This window comes from Sphaeramia orbicularis, chromosome 19 (assembly GCF_902148855.1).
Source record: "Sphaeramia orbicularis chromosome 19, fSphaOr1.1, whole genome shotgun sequence".
In the NCBI taxonomy this organism is placed as follows: domain Eukaryota; kingdom Metazoa; phylum Chordata; class Actinopteri; order Kurtiformes; family Apogonidae; genus Sphaeramia; species Sphaeramia orbicularis.
In genome coordinates this window covers 24,452,362-24,472,405 of record NC_043975.1, presented here as the reverse complement: position 1 = coordinate 24,472,405, position 20,044 = coordinate 24,452,362, and the positions used below count along the sequence as shown (strand labels likewise).

Genomic DNA, 20,044 nt, shown 5'->3' with positions numbered 1-20,044 from the left:
TAACCCTCACATCTTAATAAAGACAGGCTGTATGACAGGATTCATGACTCTTGTTTAACACTAAAGGTAGCCTGCAAAGAATGTCTAGTGGTGACTTCTGTAGGATTACTTTATTGTTTGCCACTGTGCAATAAAAAAATAAAAAAAAAGAGAGAAGTGAATGGTTATTAAAATGGGCGGGACGTCCATGCTCTATTCTAATATTCAGGTCAAGCCCTACTAACCATAGATGCAATCAAGTTGTATTTTATGTGCAACTGACTTTTATCAAACACAATGTGATCTGCCTGAAAAAGCTAGATTACCTGTTTTGTAATAGTTATGAAAGACTTTTCTTCTTACTGATACATCTTTTACATATATTATACAGTATGCATTTTTACATTTCAAAACAAATTTCTAGAGCAGAGGTCTCAAACATGTGGCCCAGGGGCCAAATGTGGCCTGCCAAAGGTTCCAATGCGGCCCATGGGATGAATTTGCAAAGTGCAAAAATTCCACAGTCAAGGCTGTGGAACTCATTTTAGTTCAAGTTCCACATACAGACCAATATGATCTACAGTAAAATAATAACAGCAAAATAACCTACAAAAAAATAATGACTCCATATTTTCTTCTCAGTTTGATGTGGAAAAAAAAACAATATTGCATTATGCCCATAAATAATGACATCTTCAAATTTTTGTCTTTGTTTTAGTCCAAAACATAACATTAAGTTATGAAAATCTTTTCATTTACAAACTATCCTGTAACAATAAAATGTGAATAACCTGAACAAATATGAACAACCTGAAATGTCTAAAGAAAATTAAGCACAATTTTAACAATCTCCTCCCTGTTACTCAGAGTTTAGTGTCTTTGTAGATCCAATCCACAATGCATATGTATGAATGATAAGTTGAGGCATAATATTGTTGAAATTGCTCTTATTTTTCTTAAGAAATTTCATTTTTTTCAGGTTATTTACATTTTTTTTACTTGGATAATTTATAAAAGTAAGTATTTTCATAATTTAATGGGGTTTTTTTTGCACTAAAACAAAGACAAAAATTTGGAGTTGTCATTATTTATAGGTTATTATGCTATTATTTTACTGGTCTGGCACACTGGAGATCAAATCGGGCTGAATGTGGCCCCTGAAAGAAAATGAGTTTGAGACCCCTGTTCTAGAGGCTTTAACAAACCCTGGATTTCTGTGTATCTGTGCTTGGATCATTGATAGACTTTTGGTTATTTGGCTATTTGGTTATCCATCACAATCCCTTTGCCCCTCCCCTATGGCCTCACGCTGTTTTTGCACTGTTTATGCTCATTTGTAGATAGTGTGTAAGGCTGACACATTCAGTCTCGAGAGGGCAATAAAATCTCGCCTTTTTCTTTTGCTGATGTTGGCAAGGCATGGCTCAGCGTGCTAATGTAGACGGCATAAAGTGTGATGAAAAGCAGACTCATCTGTTGGCCTGTGACCTTCAGCAAAGGGAAAGGACCGGAGGCGACCCTGCACGTTTCCATCTACATTGTATCTCTCTGCCCTTGACTTGTGCGTTCTCCCACTGTGTAGGGTGAAGACGCAGCTTAAATTTGCAATCTTTATCATCACTAATCTGAATTCCAAGTGCGCCTCATCTTTTTGCATGTAAGGACTCACCCATACTAACAATGGCCTTTTTGAAGAGGCGTAGTGGGTACTGGGAAGACATTTTCCCCAGAGAGGATCCGGCATTCCAAATACAAATGCAATGTTTTTGTTCAAATGACATGAACGGGGACTAGACAGGATAAATATCCCATTTCTTGTGTATGCTAAGTAAGGCTCATTAATTTTCACAAAGGAGCTCATCAGCCCAGCCCTCTGGATTAGTCATAATAACACTAGACAAATAATTGTAATGTGACACGAAAACAATCAAACTCATTTAACGGAATGACTTATGAATGATAAGAGTCTTTAATTTAAAAGCTATCTATGGGCCACTGAAAACAGATTGCTGCTTAAATGAAAATACAGTTACTTTGATGATTGAAAACAACTGCGTACTATCAGCTGCAGTCAGTCACCATGCTTTCGTTCCTAATTTTGTTGAAGCCAGCTGCGTGAAACTCTTGACTGCTCAAATTGGGGCCTATTACTCTGTGAATGAGCTTTGTGACTGACGGATAGTGTGATGGTGGTTTGGTTCTAAAAGGCATTTATTGGTCACCAAATGGCCATCAGAGGTCAGTGGTCGGCTAACATGGCAACTTGGTTCCTGTGGTATTGTCTGGACTTTCAATCAAATGCCTGTCTAGGTCGCAATATGATGATGGGTTTAACTAGAAAAACAAGTAGTCTGAGATGTTTTTCCTCCCACGCATGCTTCCTTCCAGCCTTTAAATCTTCTTAGGATCAGACTCATAGCCAGAAACGGCAACCCCTGAAGGTATGATTGCCCTTGTGAACCTTCCTAATGTGGTATTTCCTTTGTTATAGATAGTGGTCTGTTATAACTACTGCCAAATTAGTGGTGTCTGATGAAAAAGAAGCAATTTGTCTGAAAACATGGATTATAGGCACACTTATCATTTGTAATGACAGTGTTGAAGTTGGTTAAATCTGATTTGCTTTCCACAGGGAAGGCTTACTTACACACACAGTGTATATGGTGTGGTTTCTGAAACATGTCAGAGCCTCCATCGCTATATGAGATAATTTGCATGCTGAAGGCTTGCACATTTCCTGTAGAAGCTGACAGTGGATAAGATGAAAGCAGATTACAGAGATGCTGCTAATTCACAGTGGACAAAGAATTTCGTCACTGAGTGGATGTGAACACATTGGAGGTGTACTTCGTGATAGAGGACTGGAACAATGCATTATTCATTGGGAAACGGATTCATCTCCCATCTCAGTCAGTGTGCCTCTGCTTCAATGAAACCCGGTTTATATCACTGCCAGCGTAATTCACACACTTATTTCCCCAGACATTGTCAAAAATCAAGTCATTGTCAACAACCCTCACTGGCAATTGGACTGAATTTTTGTCAAGTGCAAAGAGACCCAGTAGTGGGCAGAAACTCATTTGGTAAGCACCAAAAGTCATTGTGTGTAACCTTTTGACATACCTAAGCTATTTTGTCTCTTTCTGTCTCTGTCTCCTCCTGTTTGGCGGTACAGCAATACCTTATTGATCTGCTCTGTTCTTGTCCTGTGGTTTTGAAACCGTAGCCACCCTCTGAATGTCTGATGATTCTCTGCTGTTACCTTTGGGATGTGCTGGGTCTGAGGACTCCTTGTGGGATTTCTTGATGTCACTGACTTTATTTTTAAGTGTTATTTATAGCAATGTTACCACGTAGCATCTCGGTGAGTTTTTTTTTTTTTGAGAAGACACTGACATTGACTTCCATATAGTGTCTATCACTTTCACCTGACTGATGAGTCAGATGCATTTATTTCTGTTTCACTTGTCTTTCGCCAAAGTAAATTGAATTCCTCGATAAACATGTAAATGAATCTGCGGCCTGTCCAGCAATGGGAGCCTCACTGAATATTAATGCAATTTTCTGTAAAACTGGGCTTGCCTCTCACTGTCTTTCTCATTAATTGGTACAGATTTTATTTCACAGCTTCAGTCTCTCGCTGTTGTATCATTAATTTGTAAGTTAAATCTGGTCAATCTGACAACAGGTCATATGAAGGTCTAAAGGTAGAATCATGATCCATAATTTGAATGCTCTAATGTGATAGCTTTTTTGACTGAAAACTTAATTTTTGCATCATTTAGAATCAATATTACCACAAAATTTTAAATAACAGCTGAAACAGACGAATGGATGGCCACTGTTGTCTAATGTGTCTCACCACATTTTCATAAGCCAAAATTAGGTTTATACTTTTACCAATGATATAAATAAATCTCTAACGTTGAATTTGGTGCCATTGTTCCAGCAAACCATCTGTGTAAAATTAACTTCAAACCGAGTTCCTGCCGCCAACAGCAGCTCATACAGTTACTACTATTCCTCACTGTCTGAAGTTATCACAATTTGTATGTTTTCCCTCAGCAATAGCAAAGAAAACATTCCAAAAACTGTTGTAGGTTAAAGTGGACTAGCCAAACACTATTACTGACACAACCTAAAGAATTAATGTACAGACTTAATACATTCACTAGTCTAGCAAAATTGATGCTACAAACAACCCATAGTGATATAGTACGTGTAAAATTACTCTTGTATTAGTGTCATTTAAAAGAAATGCTGTGTAATTATTTTTTTTTAAATTTAAGAATGCTATAATGCCTGTTACCTTAATGATGCATTTATTAAAGGTATAGTGTGTGATGTTGTGGCCAGTTCACCTTACTGTCCTTCATGGAGGATGTTAAATATGCAAAAAATACAGAAGAATCTCTCTAGAGCTAATATGTGTGTTAAGGTTTGGTTTTGGTCAACAGTTAGAAACAGTAGATAGTGGTGATGCACATCAGCACTGTATACCACCTGCTATAGCACATTAAAAAATGTTAAAAACTGTTTTTATGGGCTGTTGTAGGAACATGGTGATGCAATATGGCAGCCTGTAGAGGAGATTTACTTCCTCTGAAGATAAAATTGGCTCATTCGAATGTAATAAAAACACAATTCTTATTTTCACTTGGTTATATACTGATGTGCGAAAACACAGTTATGAATATTTTATTGAATTTCTACAATTAGATCCTCCTAAATCTTACTTACTGAGGTTTTAAGTTAAACTTCATTTGAGAGGAGGACTCCTGGAACTCGATTCATAGAAGAAAATAACTAAGGACTTCCCCATGGCTTTACTCCATTTGGAAACCATGCTAAGCCTATCAAGCACTCTGCTGCACTTGATACACAATAGCCCAAGGCAAGGAAGTCTAACGCTCTATCTGTCTCTGCCGTTCAGAGATACAAAGTTGCTACAAGCCCCCCACAGGCCTTCTACTGAATGACGTATGGTCAAGCATTTTAAGCGAATGAGTTTAACTGAAATGAACTCGCAGATATAAAACAGAAGAAGGCGGGAGTTTAAGCTCATTCGTCTTTTGTTGCATCCCTCGAAGTGGTCCAAGCAAGTCATTTGGGTATCATCTGCAGGCTTGTTATGTCAGGCAGAAAGATGTGCAACTGACAATGCAAGTGGAGGGAGCGGCGGTTAAATTTTTGTGTGAAACCTGCTCCAGGCTGGCTGTAGTTCCATTTGACAGCTGAGTCAGGCCAAGATGTGTGGGGGCATTATGATATGTTATCACAGCCATTTTATGCTCTAATTTCCTTTTAAAAAATAGTCACACCTCTCAGACTTTTTCACAGTTTATTCATTAATTCCAAATTTTGGTGATTAATTATTTGATGCTGATCAACGATGCGATTGGTATATCTAATTAATTAGAAATTCTTTTAAAGGCATTTAGTTCATTTTTAGCACAGAATGAAACCCGATGGAGATAGTTGTTTCTTCACATTGCCGCATCTTCATTGAATGTAATGAAGCAGTGAATAATATCTGAGACTGGCTACATTTATCAGATGCCACTCACACTGGACAGAAAGATCAAAGTCTGACAGGAAAATGAGGAGCAGGAGAGAAAAGGGGGAAACTACACGATGTGAGCATATTTAATTCCATGAATTTAATTTCAGTGCCTGCCTAGACAAGAGCCACAGGCTGATTTTTAAATGGCTCCATCTCAATGCAAATGTGCACCTCTGCCAATGTTGATTACCTGCCGTTAGCAGCCTTCTGCCGAATGACCTTCCCTCTTCGTGTCATGACTCTATTTGCCCCTTTAAGCTGCCTGTCAAACAGTGAACCATTCTTCCTCCTGAAACCGTGGTCTATTTGTTTGAACAGAAAAATGGCACTGGAGGCATACAAATTGGACTCTCAGGCAATTAATGCAAAAGTAAATTTTTTATGTGTGTTCTACCGCCTAGATGATTGACATGTCAGTATCATTTGTCAGCAAAGCAAATGAAAGGCTATTATTTGGATTAGGTATAGAATTATCATTTTATTATTATAACTCCTGGCACCTCTGCTGGGTTTGTCTGTGCAGATGATAGAGCAGCACATCCAAACGGCCAGCAGGTGTAGCAGTGAGGTCTCATTTGGAGAGACTGAATGAAGAAGGGAAGTGCAGAGGAAACTGTGAGATGCAGTTGGCAGGATTAATGTAACCATGGATCTCCTTGTGTAAATATGATATTTCACAGTGTTTAGCATTGAACATTGTCATCTAGCTTCAGTGTTTATTTAAAACCACCTCATTCAGGCTGTGTTGACCAGGAATGATGTCAGGTCACAGTCAGCGTCCTTTACCTGTCAGCTATGTACCATCCCAAAAGTGTCAGTTCCCTTTAGTTTAGGGCTGTGTGTTGGTAAGAATGTATCATACGACAGGGATTACAAGTCAGTGTCTTGCAATATAGTACTCTTTTTGTGATGCTGTAAGAATAAACCACAATACACATAAAATCTCTGCAAGATGTTTACAGTAATTTAAGGATACTTTACCTTATATTTACAATTAATACCATTATAACAATAGAATCTTTGTAATATTTGAACATCACGAGAAGGAAAATTGCTCTGTTATTTTTCTCAGACTATTATGTGCACAGTGCTTGGTATTCATTCACATTACATTGTTATCAGCATGGGAGCAATAAGCATATTCACAACATTTTAAAATGAAAATCTTCGGTTGTTGTCATTTTGATGTTTGCTGGAAAAATGGGTTTTCATTAATCAGTGACAAAAGCCAACTCTTGCGCTGTCTAGCATTTTTCAAGTCCACTCTGAAACAGATTACAGTACGGACGTGCAGTGTAGAAACTTTCACACACTGATGTGGTAGTGCTCCGACAAAATAAATAACTTTTTTTTTTTTTTTTTTTTTTTTTTTTTTTTTTTTTTTTTTTGCAATTTTAGATTATTTATTTCCCGTCTTTTCTTGCAGGGGGAATTTTCTACACCTGCCTTCATGGCTCACCATATTTCATCCAATTATATGGTCTTTTGCAGACATCCTCTAAAACAAACAGGGCATTGAATTATGTTCTCTTACATTTGGCTTTCTTTGAGCGTGATAAAGGTTGACATGTTATTTCAGTTGCTTCCTTTGAATAAATTTAAACAAGAGCGTGAGAGAGGTCCAAGCTGGTTTAAACTGGGCATAGATTTGGTAATGAAACTCCATGCCAATTGGCCTGCGTAGGAGGATTTCTGTTTCCCCACAGGGATATGATACAACTAAAACACATAATAAATCATTTTGCTCTATGTGGGCTGCAAAAGATTAAACCATTCTTGAGCAGTATGAACTTGCGAGGACAATATGCCCGGAACAATCCACAATGTGTTCGGCCAGTGGCTCAAGTAAATTATATAGGTGAAACCCCCTGTAGATGTGCCATTTGCAGATGCTCAAATGTTAAATTTAGAATCTTAATTTAAGCTTTTTTTTCATTGGAGGACAGTGAAAGCATAGACTGCGCAGGATTTGGTTAAGGAGTAACTCCGACGTCACCCGTTGGTTTCTAAGCTGCTATTTTGAAACCAGCAGTTTGTGATTTTGGTTTTTGGATTCAGAACTGAATATATCTGAACAAAAAGGGGTGGAGGATGTTGAAGTCAGATGGGAGGTGGTTCTAACTGAAAGCTTACTGACCTCGTTAAATCTTAAACTTCATCAAACACTGTGCAACAAGGTCATTTTACAGTCATGTTAGAGTATCCCAGTATCCACAACCACAGTGGACTGTCTGTCACTGTGGAAAAATGTGGAGAGAAGTTCACACTGTGGGAGCTAGGGCTTCTTGGATTGAACCCAAGTGACTGTGAGTGGTATTACAACTTTAAGATACTTTTGGATACCTCTGCATTGGATAACCAAGGTCAATACCCCTCAAAAGTGCAAATTTTAATTTACATTTTTAATTTTATCTGTTAATTTTGCATATTTAATTTTTATCTTGTAGGTTTCATGAATTGTTTACATTTTTCAGTACTTTTGTGATATTTTATATAGTCCTTTTTGATTGATTGATTGAGTGATTGATTGCTGTATTTATTATGAATATGAATGTCAAAAGAGAAGAAAAATAAATAAACTAAACATTTGAAGATAAGACATAAGACATATAATACATATTCGAAAAGGAGTGAGAAGAGGCATAACTTATAAACTCCCACCCTTTCTCCTTAAATAATTATTAACAATAATAAGCTTCCTATATCTGTACTCTAATGCTTGATACTTATTGTTAAATAATTTTGTTTCTGGCTTTATATTATTTTGAACAATTTGTACTAATTGTTTTTGCTGCTGAACAGAACAGAGCTGCTAAACAAATTTTCATTGTTCCTGTAACAGTAACAATAAAGATCTATTCTATTCTATTCTATTCTATTCTATTCTATTCTATTCTATTCTATTCTATTCTATTCTATTCTGTTGTAATCATTACTTATAAGAACAGTACAGTCTGATATATCAACATCTCGAGACATTACAGTTATAAGTTTACAGTAAATGAGTACTGGATGAATAAGCGAATGACTAAGCTTTATGGAAACAATAAAAACAAATAATCATGTCATCTGTGGCTTTCACAGGATGTTTTCAGAACAGCAGCCACAGTCTGATTGAACCAAAAAGTAATTAATTTAGCCTCTTGATGCAGTTTATGTGGAACACCAACACAACTGCAACATGACCCTTTAGATGAGGTTATCTTGTAATGGTTTCAATCTAACCTTTGTTTGTACATGATTCAAACTCTATGTGACTCAACTGCCCGGTGGGCTCTGCAGCCGTGACATGATTTACAGTGATACATATTGGTGAGTTGAACCAGGATGGAAGATTCCTAAGTTTATTAGCAGTAAAAGATATGTAGGGCATGTTAAGGTGGTATGAAAAGTTACTTTGTGTTCCATGTAACAGAAAAATGGTGAGAAGCTGTTTGAGAGCAGTCTTGACCAAACTGTCTCATCTTTGACTGATCATGCCCTTGTATGGTCCATCTTGATACTGATATCATCACCTTCCCCTGCACAGCAATGAGTGCAGGGGCATTAATCTAGATTAATAAATAATCTTCAGCAGAGCAGGAATGAAACTTTGTTACCAGCAACCTTAAGTGGTTTCTGCATCGCCCTGTGCAGCTCTCACCTTGTGAGCCGGGCCCTGACACTTCCCTTTATTGATATCAGTGTGATTTATGGAACTCTGCTCCCCTGGCCATCCTCAAACTGGAGATGGGTGCATGATTTATCCCTGTCTGATGCTGCAGGGTGTCTGCTGTTGGCAAGATGAGGGAGGATGCTTTAACTGAACCATCCTCCCACTAGACTGTTGTTTTTATATGTGTATGAATATCATCTCTACTGTATTTAGAAATGTACCTCTGCAATATAATTAGGTGTAATGAACAGGTCTGCTTATCACGTCATCTCACCACCCTTAAATCACTATTTCTCACAGATACAACACAGTGAATAGAAGCCAATGGAGAAATGACAGATTACAAATGACTGTGCTACAATTATGCTTTCTAGATTGGACAACTATGCTTTCTGTTCACTTTTCCTGTTTGTCTGACAATCATGGCTCCCCACTAATTGCTCCAGGAAATATGTGTTTATTTCAGAATTTGTTATTCTCCAACTGCTAAATGTTTGTATTCTTATTTGGCTGTGTCCTGATTACCCATTTTATCATTTATATAATTTCTACTGCTAAAATCACAGTGACCTCTTTAAAAGTTTTATGCAGCATTGAGTGACCGACCAATAAAAAAGTAAAATTTCCTCCATCTACAAATATCCGTCGGCTTTCTGACTAGCTTTAACTCCTTAATGCCTGAATGTACACACAAGTATATGAAAAAATTAATTATTAGTGTTTTTGTTTTCAAGTAGATGCTAAATTAAGTGGAGTGTTAATTTGACTATAGCACATAAAATAGATTGATTTTTGGGTATGTTGCATATTTATGACAACAGGCAATAAAGGTAAAAAAAACAAACACATTTTTTGGTCTCAGGCATGGAAATGATTTTATTGATGCTGCATTATTTTCAGTGTTCTGACTGTAACACCAACTATTTCTATCTATCTATGCTGTTTCCGCAATGGAAACAATATGTTGCAAATTTGTGGTCAATGGTGTCAAGGGGTTAAATATATGCACTAAGTAATCACAGTAAAAGTACTCCCTTGGGAAAGTGTTTGTCCTCTCTAATTCTATAACTGTGTCTGTGTAGTTTCCTCTCAGACGAGTTTTAATTTGGAGTCTAGGAGTAACATGAGATTAATCCTATTGGATGTCCTGTGACACTGGCCTTTGCCATGGCTAGCCCCATTAAAGGATACTTTATTGATTTGTAAATAAGCTTTTGTAATTAATGGAGGGTCATGGATGTTCCTTTCAGTCTGCTCTAGACTCATGAGGGGACATCCACACCTGCTGCAAGCTAGAATATATTAAAAATATAGAAGACCTGCACAGAAATACACAGAAAAGTGCTATATCAGATGTACAGTATGTACTTTTATATCAATAGAGAGATATAGCTACATATATATTTCTATGAGGTACTATATTATCTCAGTGTTTTCATGCAGTTTGTGGAACACTTGATTTGCATGAATAACTATTTAATTTCCCCACTCAACATTATCATTATTATCACCGTGTGACTCTTTAGATTGAAGTTCACCGCACATATAGTATGTAAATGTGCATGACTTGATTGGTGACAATTGTTCCAATATATGAATGTGTCACTTTCTGACAAAATTGGTTTTCACTTATGTACATGTATATGTACATGCTGTATATATCACATATTAGTTGTATACACTTGCGAGTTCAGTATATGTATATGACAAGAGGGAGAGACCTGGCCTCAAACAGGAAGCCAATGAAGAAGTATCTTAAATTTGTAATACCACTAACAGCTTCAGGGGTTGGCTCCAAAAAAATCCCTGGCTCCCATAGGCTTACAATGATCAATAAGTACTCTGGTGGTCTACCTTTGGAGTTTTCTTCTGTTAATTAAGTCTCAAGGCAGATAGAAGGATTTGCTATATGGCAGCTCACTTGTCTGCCAAGCTGTACTTTCAGAATTTTGGTTAATTTAATAAAACACTTTATCAGACCGTTTACCCGTAGTTTTTGTAAATAGTTTACACTAACAAGACTGTAAAATTACATTGTAACACAATACATGATGAAGTTTGCTAGTATATAGCATTAGTTCACCTCTGACACCTGGGGCTCCCATTGTACTGTTATGTCCAAATGTAGTCACTTCGTGCTCCAGACTGAATCACAAACTACCAGCTGCAAACAGCAGTTCAGAACCAAATCAGTGACATCATTTCTTAGTTAGTTAGTTTAGTTTAATTTTGAGCACGTAGAATCATCAGATAACAATGAACCATACAACGTGGTCAAACAAAGTTTTTCAGCACTCGAAAAGGAGCGGGAAGAAGAATAACTTATAACTCCCACCCCTTTTTACAAACTAATAATTAAATCAATTCTGCTTCCTTTGCTTTGTTAACAAAAATTTTTTCTGTATATTTTTCCAATAACACAAAGCATCCATACAACTGCTCACATATGCTTTTTTGGTCACCTCACACAATCAGATTTGCATAATCAAGAGTTTTTAATATAAACTATAATATTTATGTGTGCTTCAAATATTAATGAAATGAAATGGAAAAACTGATGTTTTTTTTTTTTTTGTTTCAGGTACATGGGCCAGACGTGGCCATCAAACAGACGGGGGGGATCTGGCATTTCTCTGTCGACTAAATTTATACAATCTGTGGTATAAACATTAGCATCATGATTCATTCTGTATTGGATTTGGAGTTTGTGAGTCTGTGTTTTACTAGAATGAGACTAATACTATAATACTTTCATAACTGTAACTCTGGTTGGCCCACATTATACCACAAAGAAGCAATTCTTAGAAGCAAGACTTACACCTAAACCTACATATTTAATGACACAAGCGAATAATGCAGTTTTAAGCCTTTTACACAGGTGGCTCAAAAGTATTTTTGGGACCCATTTTGTAGAGTGTGAATTCAGTCTTTGTGAGTCATGCGTACAAATGAATCAAGCTGTGTCTGTTTTATTTTTCATCAGAACAAACAAGGGTGCAGCTTTGGGTGACCAGAGCAAATGAAAGTGCCTCATCATCCAAGGGCTGCTGAATGTGCCTTTAAGTGGGTTTTAACACACTGAAGGAGCATTAGGCTCAAGTTGTGGAAGAGCCTGAGATGGGCTGCATCCGCTTACGCACATTAACTGTGAGAGCATGCTGCTTCTTGGCTTCCCTTCACAAAGGCCGGTACACAGGGTCAGAAAGAGTGGGAATGAGAGATGTGTATGCTTACACCCTCAGATGAAGCATTGCCTCAGCTGTGTATACGTGTTCACGGGTACATTTTTGTGTGCGTGCTAGTCTCTCCCTGGCGACCTGTGAGTCTGTATGTGTGTGTACTTACTTCCTACTCAGTATCCTGTTCTCTAAGATTTGATACATTGATTGCCTCCTCTAGAAACAGACAGCAATATCTCTCCCCATTTTCTGCTCTGGCAGTTAGTAAAGCGCTATAGCCTTGCCTGGTTAGCCCACTGTCATGCATATGGAAACTGATTTATCGGGCCACGCTGTGAAATCCTCCACTTCATCCTTCATCTAGTTCTTTCAGCATCTCTAAGGGGATGCACAATGTACTTACTGCCATGAGGCTTTTTAAGATTTTGATTTAGTATTATAATCATACAACGCCTCCTGGCCTGTAGGTTAACCAGACCAGACATAATAAGCTGTTCCGTGCTCATATTTTTTGCTGAGGTGAAGATGCGGTGACTTGCATTGGGTTCATAAGGACATGTGCAGATGCCCTCCCCGGGGACAAACCTGCATGCCAATGGATCTGACCCAGTAATCACCTCACACTCTCTCACTAGTGTCTACATCGTGTCATAGAATGTGCATGATTCATACCGATCAATGGACCGCAAACAGAGGGAAGAGTTTGCATGGCGCTACATGATAACACAGTCCCTCATTACCGTCATGTTTATTTAGCGCGGTGCACCACTTCTTCACAATGGTAGAAAAGCAGTGAGGTGAAAAGTTGAACTAAATCAACCTGATACCATTAACGCAGCCAGTGGTTTTCCTCTCAACTCACAGTATGACATATACTGGGGTTTATATGACGTATTTTAGAGCCACCTTGAAACTCCACTGGTGTTTTTGAAGTGACTCATGCTTTTTATCTAGTCGTCTGGTAGGTGTCAGGCTCAGCTGTGTCACTGTATCACCAAGCAGCTACAGTGATTACTGTGATTAAGCTGCTAACTAATTCTTACCCACAGCTAAAAGAACCACTTGAGGCTGACTGCAGACCGAAGATCGACATCACATATTATACAGAGAAAAATCAGAAAGATAATGCAAATTAAGTGAAGAAAAATAATCAGACCCCATAACAATAGTCAGAAATAACAAAAATAGGTTAATTGAAATCCTTTCAGCAAATAAAATAAAAATATTTCATCATTGTAATAATAAAAGCCACATTGCCATGAGGATACTATAATTTATGTACCTGCTCTTTCCTTATACAATTCAGCACATATTTATGGACTAATTATCACATTTATGTGGATATATGGTTGCCTAACATCACTAAATTATTGTTATACACAAAACTGTAGGAGTTTGATAAAACTATTTCAGTCCCTGGTGTCATTTTAGGGTTTTATTCACTCCACTAGAGAGTAGTTGCTTCAGGATCTGGGCCAAACCTCACAAAGAAATATGTCAGCCATTCTTTGCAGAGCCTCATCAGACCTCATCTTTTATTTAGAGGGAACCTGCCATAACGGCATGGTGACACTGCACTGCTCGACAAATAAGGTCAAAAATATTTATTATCCGTGATCCCTCTAAATCATTGCCGTTAAGAAACGTTCACAATGACTTTATGGGGAGTAGAAATATTGCCCCTTTTACAGTAACTGAAGTGTTTGTTCTGATCTTACATCAAGTGATAATGTCAGAACCCTCATTTGCATCGGCTTTGATCTGGGCCTGTGCCTGTGATCATTTTCTGACACAGTTATTGGGTGGGAAGAGAAATGGAACCTGCTGTCCAAAACATTATTAGATGCACAAGCCCATCAAACACCACCTTGCAGATAACCAGTCAGCAGTTGTTTAGTCAGTAGCAAACGCGGCATATGGTCATTTCATTTCAGAAAGGTGGTTAAGTAGAAAGTAATTCACTGTGCACTCTTAATAATACTATTGCATGTCAATTATTGTAGTGTATTTAAAGCAATTTTTTTTTTAGGCTGTCTGTTGAAAAGTATTTACCTTCATGCTTAGACAAGTAAGTTCACATAGTGCCTGTCTCCACACTCCTGAAAATGTGCAGAAATGAAAATACATATTATAATGGTCATTAATAGAAAAATGATCAGAGTGTTGCCACTTATGCTTTTCCAAACAAACAAGCAATCACAGCTTGAATAATGTCAGAAGGGCTGCTGAGGTGATTTAAGAAGGGTTTGTCGCCGGCTACAGCAGTTCTCCCTAATTACACTCTGGTATAATTTGCTCTTGTTAAAATTGCCCTCTCCTTCAGTTTTCCTGACTTTTTCATCAAATAAGTGAATAACTGTGCCAAAACTCAACAGAAACTGCTTCTCGGTTTTAGTGTTGTTGTATGTTTTACTTCACCTCACAGTGGATTAACTGGTTAAATCAAGTACCTTAACAATGTAGGCTCATTTGGAGTTAACTAGTCAAGCTGCATAATATTATTGAACCTGTAGGTCAGTGCGGTTAACCCTTGTATGATGTTAGGGTCTGTGGGATCCGTTTAAATTTTTTATTGAAAGAAAAATGATGAGTAATTATTTTTTTATGAATGTTTTCCTCTCATATCTTGATTATATTGCATTTTATTAAAAAAACAAACTATAAATGAGTAGCACTTTAATTCATAGATTTGATCTAGCTAAGGCAAAAATTAACATACATGCTTTTTATGTTGAAGTAAACATCTGTTGAATATTTTAACATAAAATTGTTTGATTATGTTGAATTAAAAACCCAATAATGCAGCGAGTCCACCAGACCCACGAACACTGGCTGAATAACAAAAATCTGAACACCACACAAGGGTTAAACTACCCAAGGTTTCCAGTCTTTTTCAAGTTTCAGTTGTTAAAGGCTGGACTAGAGTTAAAACAACAATACTCATAGAGATACAAAATAAAAAGTTCTATACAGCCTGGCTCACATAATTGCTCTTTACTAGGCTGCCTTTTGCTTTGATAACGGCACTCAATCTCCCTGGCATTGTTTCAGTAAGCTTTTTGCAATGTCACAACATTTATTTCTGTCCGTAGTTGCATCATTTTTGGCTAAGTTCTTGTATTTGAAGATGAGTAAGTTAGACCTCTGAGTAAAGTCTTCTACAGCACATCTCAAAGATTCTCAGTGGGATTCAGGTCTGGACTATGTGGTGTGAAAATGATGTCTCATGACCCTTGAGCCACTCTTTTACAGTTTGTGTCTGATATTGTCTGGTTATTTAGTTTATTCAGGTTCAGCTGACCTAATTTTTTGGACACATATTGCTGCTGATCCTAGGCCTGACCAAATTAAGCAACCCCAGATCATACCACTGCCCCCCACAGACTTGTACTATAGGCACTAGGCATGATGGGTAATCACTTCATCCACTTCTCTTCTCACCATGATCCACTCATCACTCCACAGTCCAGTCTTTATGGTCCTCATCAAATTGAAGCTTTTTTTCTGATTAGCCTTCTTCACTGATATGTGTTTTTTTTAAGGTTACACAGTTCTGTCTTTCTCTCTCACACATATTGTGGGTGTGAAAATGTTCTTACTTTCCTTATTAAATATATCCTTGAGATCTATTGTTTAAGATGTTTTTTTCTGACAACATTTCTTCCTTGAAGATGATGATTCACCACTATCCTTCTGGGATTTAATAATATGCTTGACAGGTGTGAACTTGTGCTAAAAGTTTCTTTCTTTCTTTCTTTCTTTCTTTCTTTCTTTCTTTCTTTCTTTCAATATGTCTTCTGTCACAGTTGTTATAGAAATGAGATACTCACTGCATCAGTTATGGTTAAATAAGTTGTTGCAGCTGAAACATATTAATCACTGCAGTAATTATCCAACAGGAGGCTTTTACTTAATTGCTTTGTTAAATCCAGGTGGGGATTTTTCTTGACCAGGCTGTGTGTTATTTCTTTTGGTAAGATTTCTGCCATTCGTTTCTGTCATATTTGCTTGTCACTTAGAAATTATTATAAAAATATAAAAACCAAGCCAAATTTATTGTATTCACTCAAGATATTGAAAGTTTCAGAAGAGTATATTCTTTGCTTAATGGCTAAAAAAATGCTTGGAGATCTTATTTATGTCTTTGTGCATAAGAAATCAATATAAGTGAATCCCCAAAGGAACTTTGTGTTGGTAAATGCAAGTTATGCAAATTTACAGGATTTCAGTTCTGTTGCAACATGTTGATGGTCAAATGAACTATGTTTTCAGGTCAAAAATGTCCAATTTCATCACAGTTAATGGTATATTTTCATGTCACAAATGGCCAAATTATATTTTAACTGAATTTACCTGAAAACAAATATTCTATTCTTTTAGATTCCCCAACTTTTCTTACAAGATTATATACTGCATATCACGTTTTATTTTTACAGGTTGCAATATGGAGTATGGTGCTGATCCATCCTGCTTATGTTACGCAAATACATACATTAAGAATGTTACACGTCACTTTTTAAATCAACAGTTTTCTAATAATAAGCATTTTTATAAAGAAATAACAATTCTATATTGTTATTTACTCTTTAGTATGATGATAAACTATACAATAAATAATTCTGATACTTGTTTTTGCACAGGGATCATTTGTGAAAACAGTGACGTGGCTGCCGAGCATCAGTGTGATGGGATCCGTAACAACCATATCACATCTGTCCACTGCCACATTTTGTGTTTTTGTCAAGCTGTTATTGTTTTAGATCCACAATACTAACATTTATGAATAAGAGGAGAATTAGCGATAGTAAGTATATAAGTTTATTACTAATAAAGTACTGGTACTGACCAGATCATCATGGGTAATGTCACGTCCGTCCACTGTCACGTCCGTCCGTCAGCAAAAGTTTTCACATACACATGCTATTCAAAATCCAATATTTCTGAAAATATAGCTTCCACTGTCAAATAATATCAGTAGTCTGTGCACAAATGTATTAGCATTATTTCAACACAGTTCTATGCATTTCTTACAACTTTTTTTTTTTGACAAAAATGGCCACTCATTTGACCCCCTAAGTAAATTTTAGCCGTTAATCACCATACAAAGAACTCTTTCGATATCCAGAAAAAGCAATGGGAAGCGGAATTGGTTCTAGAAATATCAGAAGATCTCTGGCAAGAATCCTTGAGGTGCATCAGGGTTGGTATTACACATAGTTGTTATATTTTATGTACATTCAATTGTACAGTTAAGATTGTTACAAAATAAAAATTCAATAAAAAAAAAACAACTTAGGAGAAAAAAAAAATATATTAAAAGTTGTGGGGTTCAGATTCCACCTGGCTGTTACTAATATCATGCATTGCCTCATTGTTATTTCCATTTCCTCCGTGTGCCTCTGTGTGTGTTGGTACTGTTATGATCCTGGAAGCCTCTTAGACCTCTTCTCAAGGTCAGGGAGGGATTGTTAAAAACATTGAGTTTGGGCATTGTTGGGGAGAGGGGGGGTTGGGGAGGCTTTCCAAGAGCTTTTCCATGTCCTCCTCCTTTTTATTGTTTGGGTCCATAACAGACTTCTCAGCTGGAGACCGTCTGTGGGGCTTTGCTGAGTCACTCCCATCTAATGGACAACATCTGCTGCCGTATGAGAGCTCGCACTAGAGATATGTTTATATGGGGGGGTGGGGGGTTCTTGTCTTAACTTAATCAAACCTGTGCCTTGTAGCGTCTTATTCTAGCTCAATTTTCTGACAGTTTAGCATTGTTTTTTTTTTGGTTTTTTTCCTGTGTTCTTATATCTGTGCCAAGTGCATAATGAGTGCTGTAGACATTTGGTCATACTGTAATAATTACAATATTATGTATTGTGTTTTTCTCCCCAACAGATTCTTCTGTAGTCTAGTCCCAGGCATCTGCTGCAATCATGTTTAGGAACAGCTTGAAGATGCTGCTGACGGGGGGGAAGGCTAACCGTAAGAGTCGCAGCAGTGGTGAGTCTGTTTTCTGATGCCAGCCACAAACAATGAGGCAGAAGGTGTTCAACAGCTCTGTGGGTGTATTTTAGGAAGCAGTGACACTCAGCGTGGAAGATGAAATGTATTTTGGTTCTTACTTCTTCTTAAAGAGCAATCTGTGACCGCTGAAGTCTACTAAAAACCTGTTTGGTGCTTAAAATAGATCCAGACAAACTCAGTACTCAAACCCTGCTGCTTGAATTGTTAGTATCTCTGCTTGTGAAAACGTAATGCCAGTTTTCAGTGGCTGTGACGGCATGATTTTACATTTTGTGGTGTAAAAACTTTTTCATTATGCATTCACGGAGGTGCTTTTTGAGCTATCCTTGATTGGTTAGTTCTACTTGGGGGGGATGGCTATATTTTGATGGGTATCACTGCAGTCCACCTGTTTTTCTAGCATTCTAATAACCAATATGTGGTCGAACCAATAAAGTTAATTGAAACTAAAAATCCATAAAATTATATCTAAGTTCTGTTGGATGTAAGACAGTCAGTTTCATATTAAACGCAGATCAAGAACTTAAGTCAGACTCCAGCTGTGACTTTATTCTTGTAGCTTCCACCAGACTTGTTTAAGGTTGGGGTTAGGGGGAGAAGTGAATTAACATCTGAGCCACTTTCAAAATAATGTAGTTTAGGTTATGTTTTGCCACATGCTTTACAGAGAAATTGAACTTAACTTGAAAATATCTGAAAACAACTTTAAGATGTCGATAGGTATTTAGACTTTGGAGGCTATTGCCAGTCTAACAGTGCTCCACAATTTGACATTATGGATTGACCATCTACATTTAGTATCACTATGGCTTGTGTGAAACCTCAGAGGTGGAACTAGAAACAGAATCTGATAGTCCCTGGTGGTCTTTTTTTAGCACAAAAGAGATAGGCCTAAAAAAGCTGTGCCTAGTCGACGTAAGTTAAACTAATAAAACAGGCATTAGTTAGCATATGTGACAAAATTCTATTAAAGGTTCAGTGTGTGTGATATTTAATGTCATCTAGTGGTGAAGCTGCAGACTGCAACTAACTGAATACTCACCTCTTGGTGGAAACAGCCTTGTTCGAACTAGTGTTTGTTTTGTCCATTCTGGGCTTTGTGGTTAAGGTGACATTAAAACTGGTCCACACTTAAACATAATAAATTATGTTAATTTAGCTTTATGTTGGATACTATTCACTATAAAACACAAAGTGATTATATGCTACTGAAAATATAACTGTGAACATTCAATTATACTTATTTTTTGCAACTGGGTCCATCTAAATACCCCCAAAACTTACATACTGGACCATTTAGACATTTAAGATGGCATTAATTTGAGGTAACATCTGTACAATGGACGCAAAAATATTTAGGACTTGAACTTGACTTGAGGCCTATTAGTCTTATCTTGCAACTCGACTTGAGACTTGATAGTCCAGACTTGAGACTTATTATATTCATGATAAAGAAGGACATTTTCCCACATTTGGTTAATACATCTGTGCATGATCTTTGTTTCGTTTTTATGCAGACAGATGAAATAACCATTTAACAAGCAATGTTTTTATAAAGTCCATAGTAAAACCACATAGAGCTCTTTGTTCATGCATTACTGTCAATCAGGACAAGTCTTGTAAAGTGCTCACTTAAAGGAGCAGAGCTTTTGA

The 20,044-nt window shown here is 37.1% G+C and overlaps 1 protein-coding gene across 1 annotated transcript in view; it reads left to right on the top strand.

Annotated features, from left to right (window-relative positions):
* tanc2b (tetratricopeptide repeat, ankyrin repeat and coiled-coil containing 2b) overlaps window positions 1-20,044 on the top strand; it is a 178,639-nt gene that overhangs the window by 28,120 nt on the left and 130,475 nt on the right. The window contains exon 3 of the mRNA XM_030122662.1: window positions 18,263-18,367. Within this exon, the coding sequence (XP_029978522.1) occupies window positions 18,301-18,367 (67 nt within the window). The 5' untranslated portion in view covers window positions 18,263-18,300. The remainder of the gene's footprint in view (window positions 1-18,262; window positions 18,368-20,044) is intronic.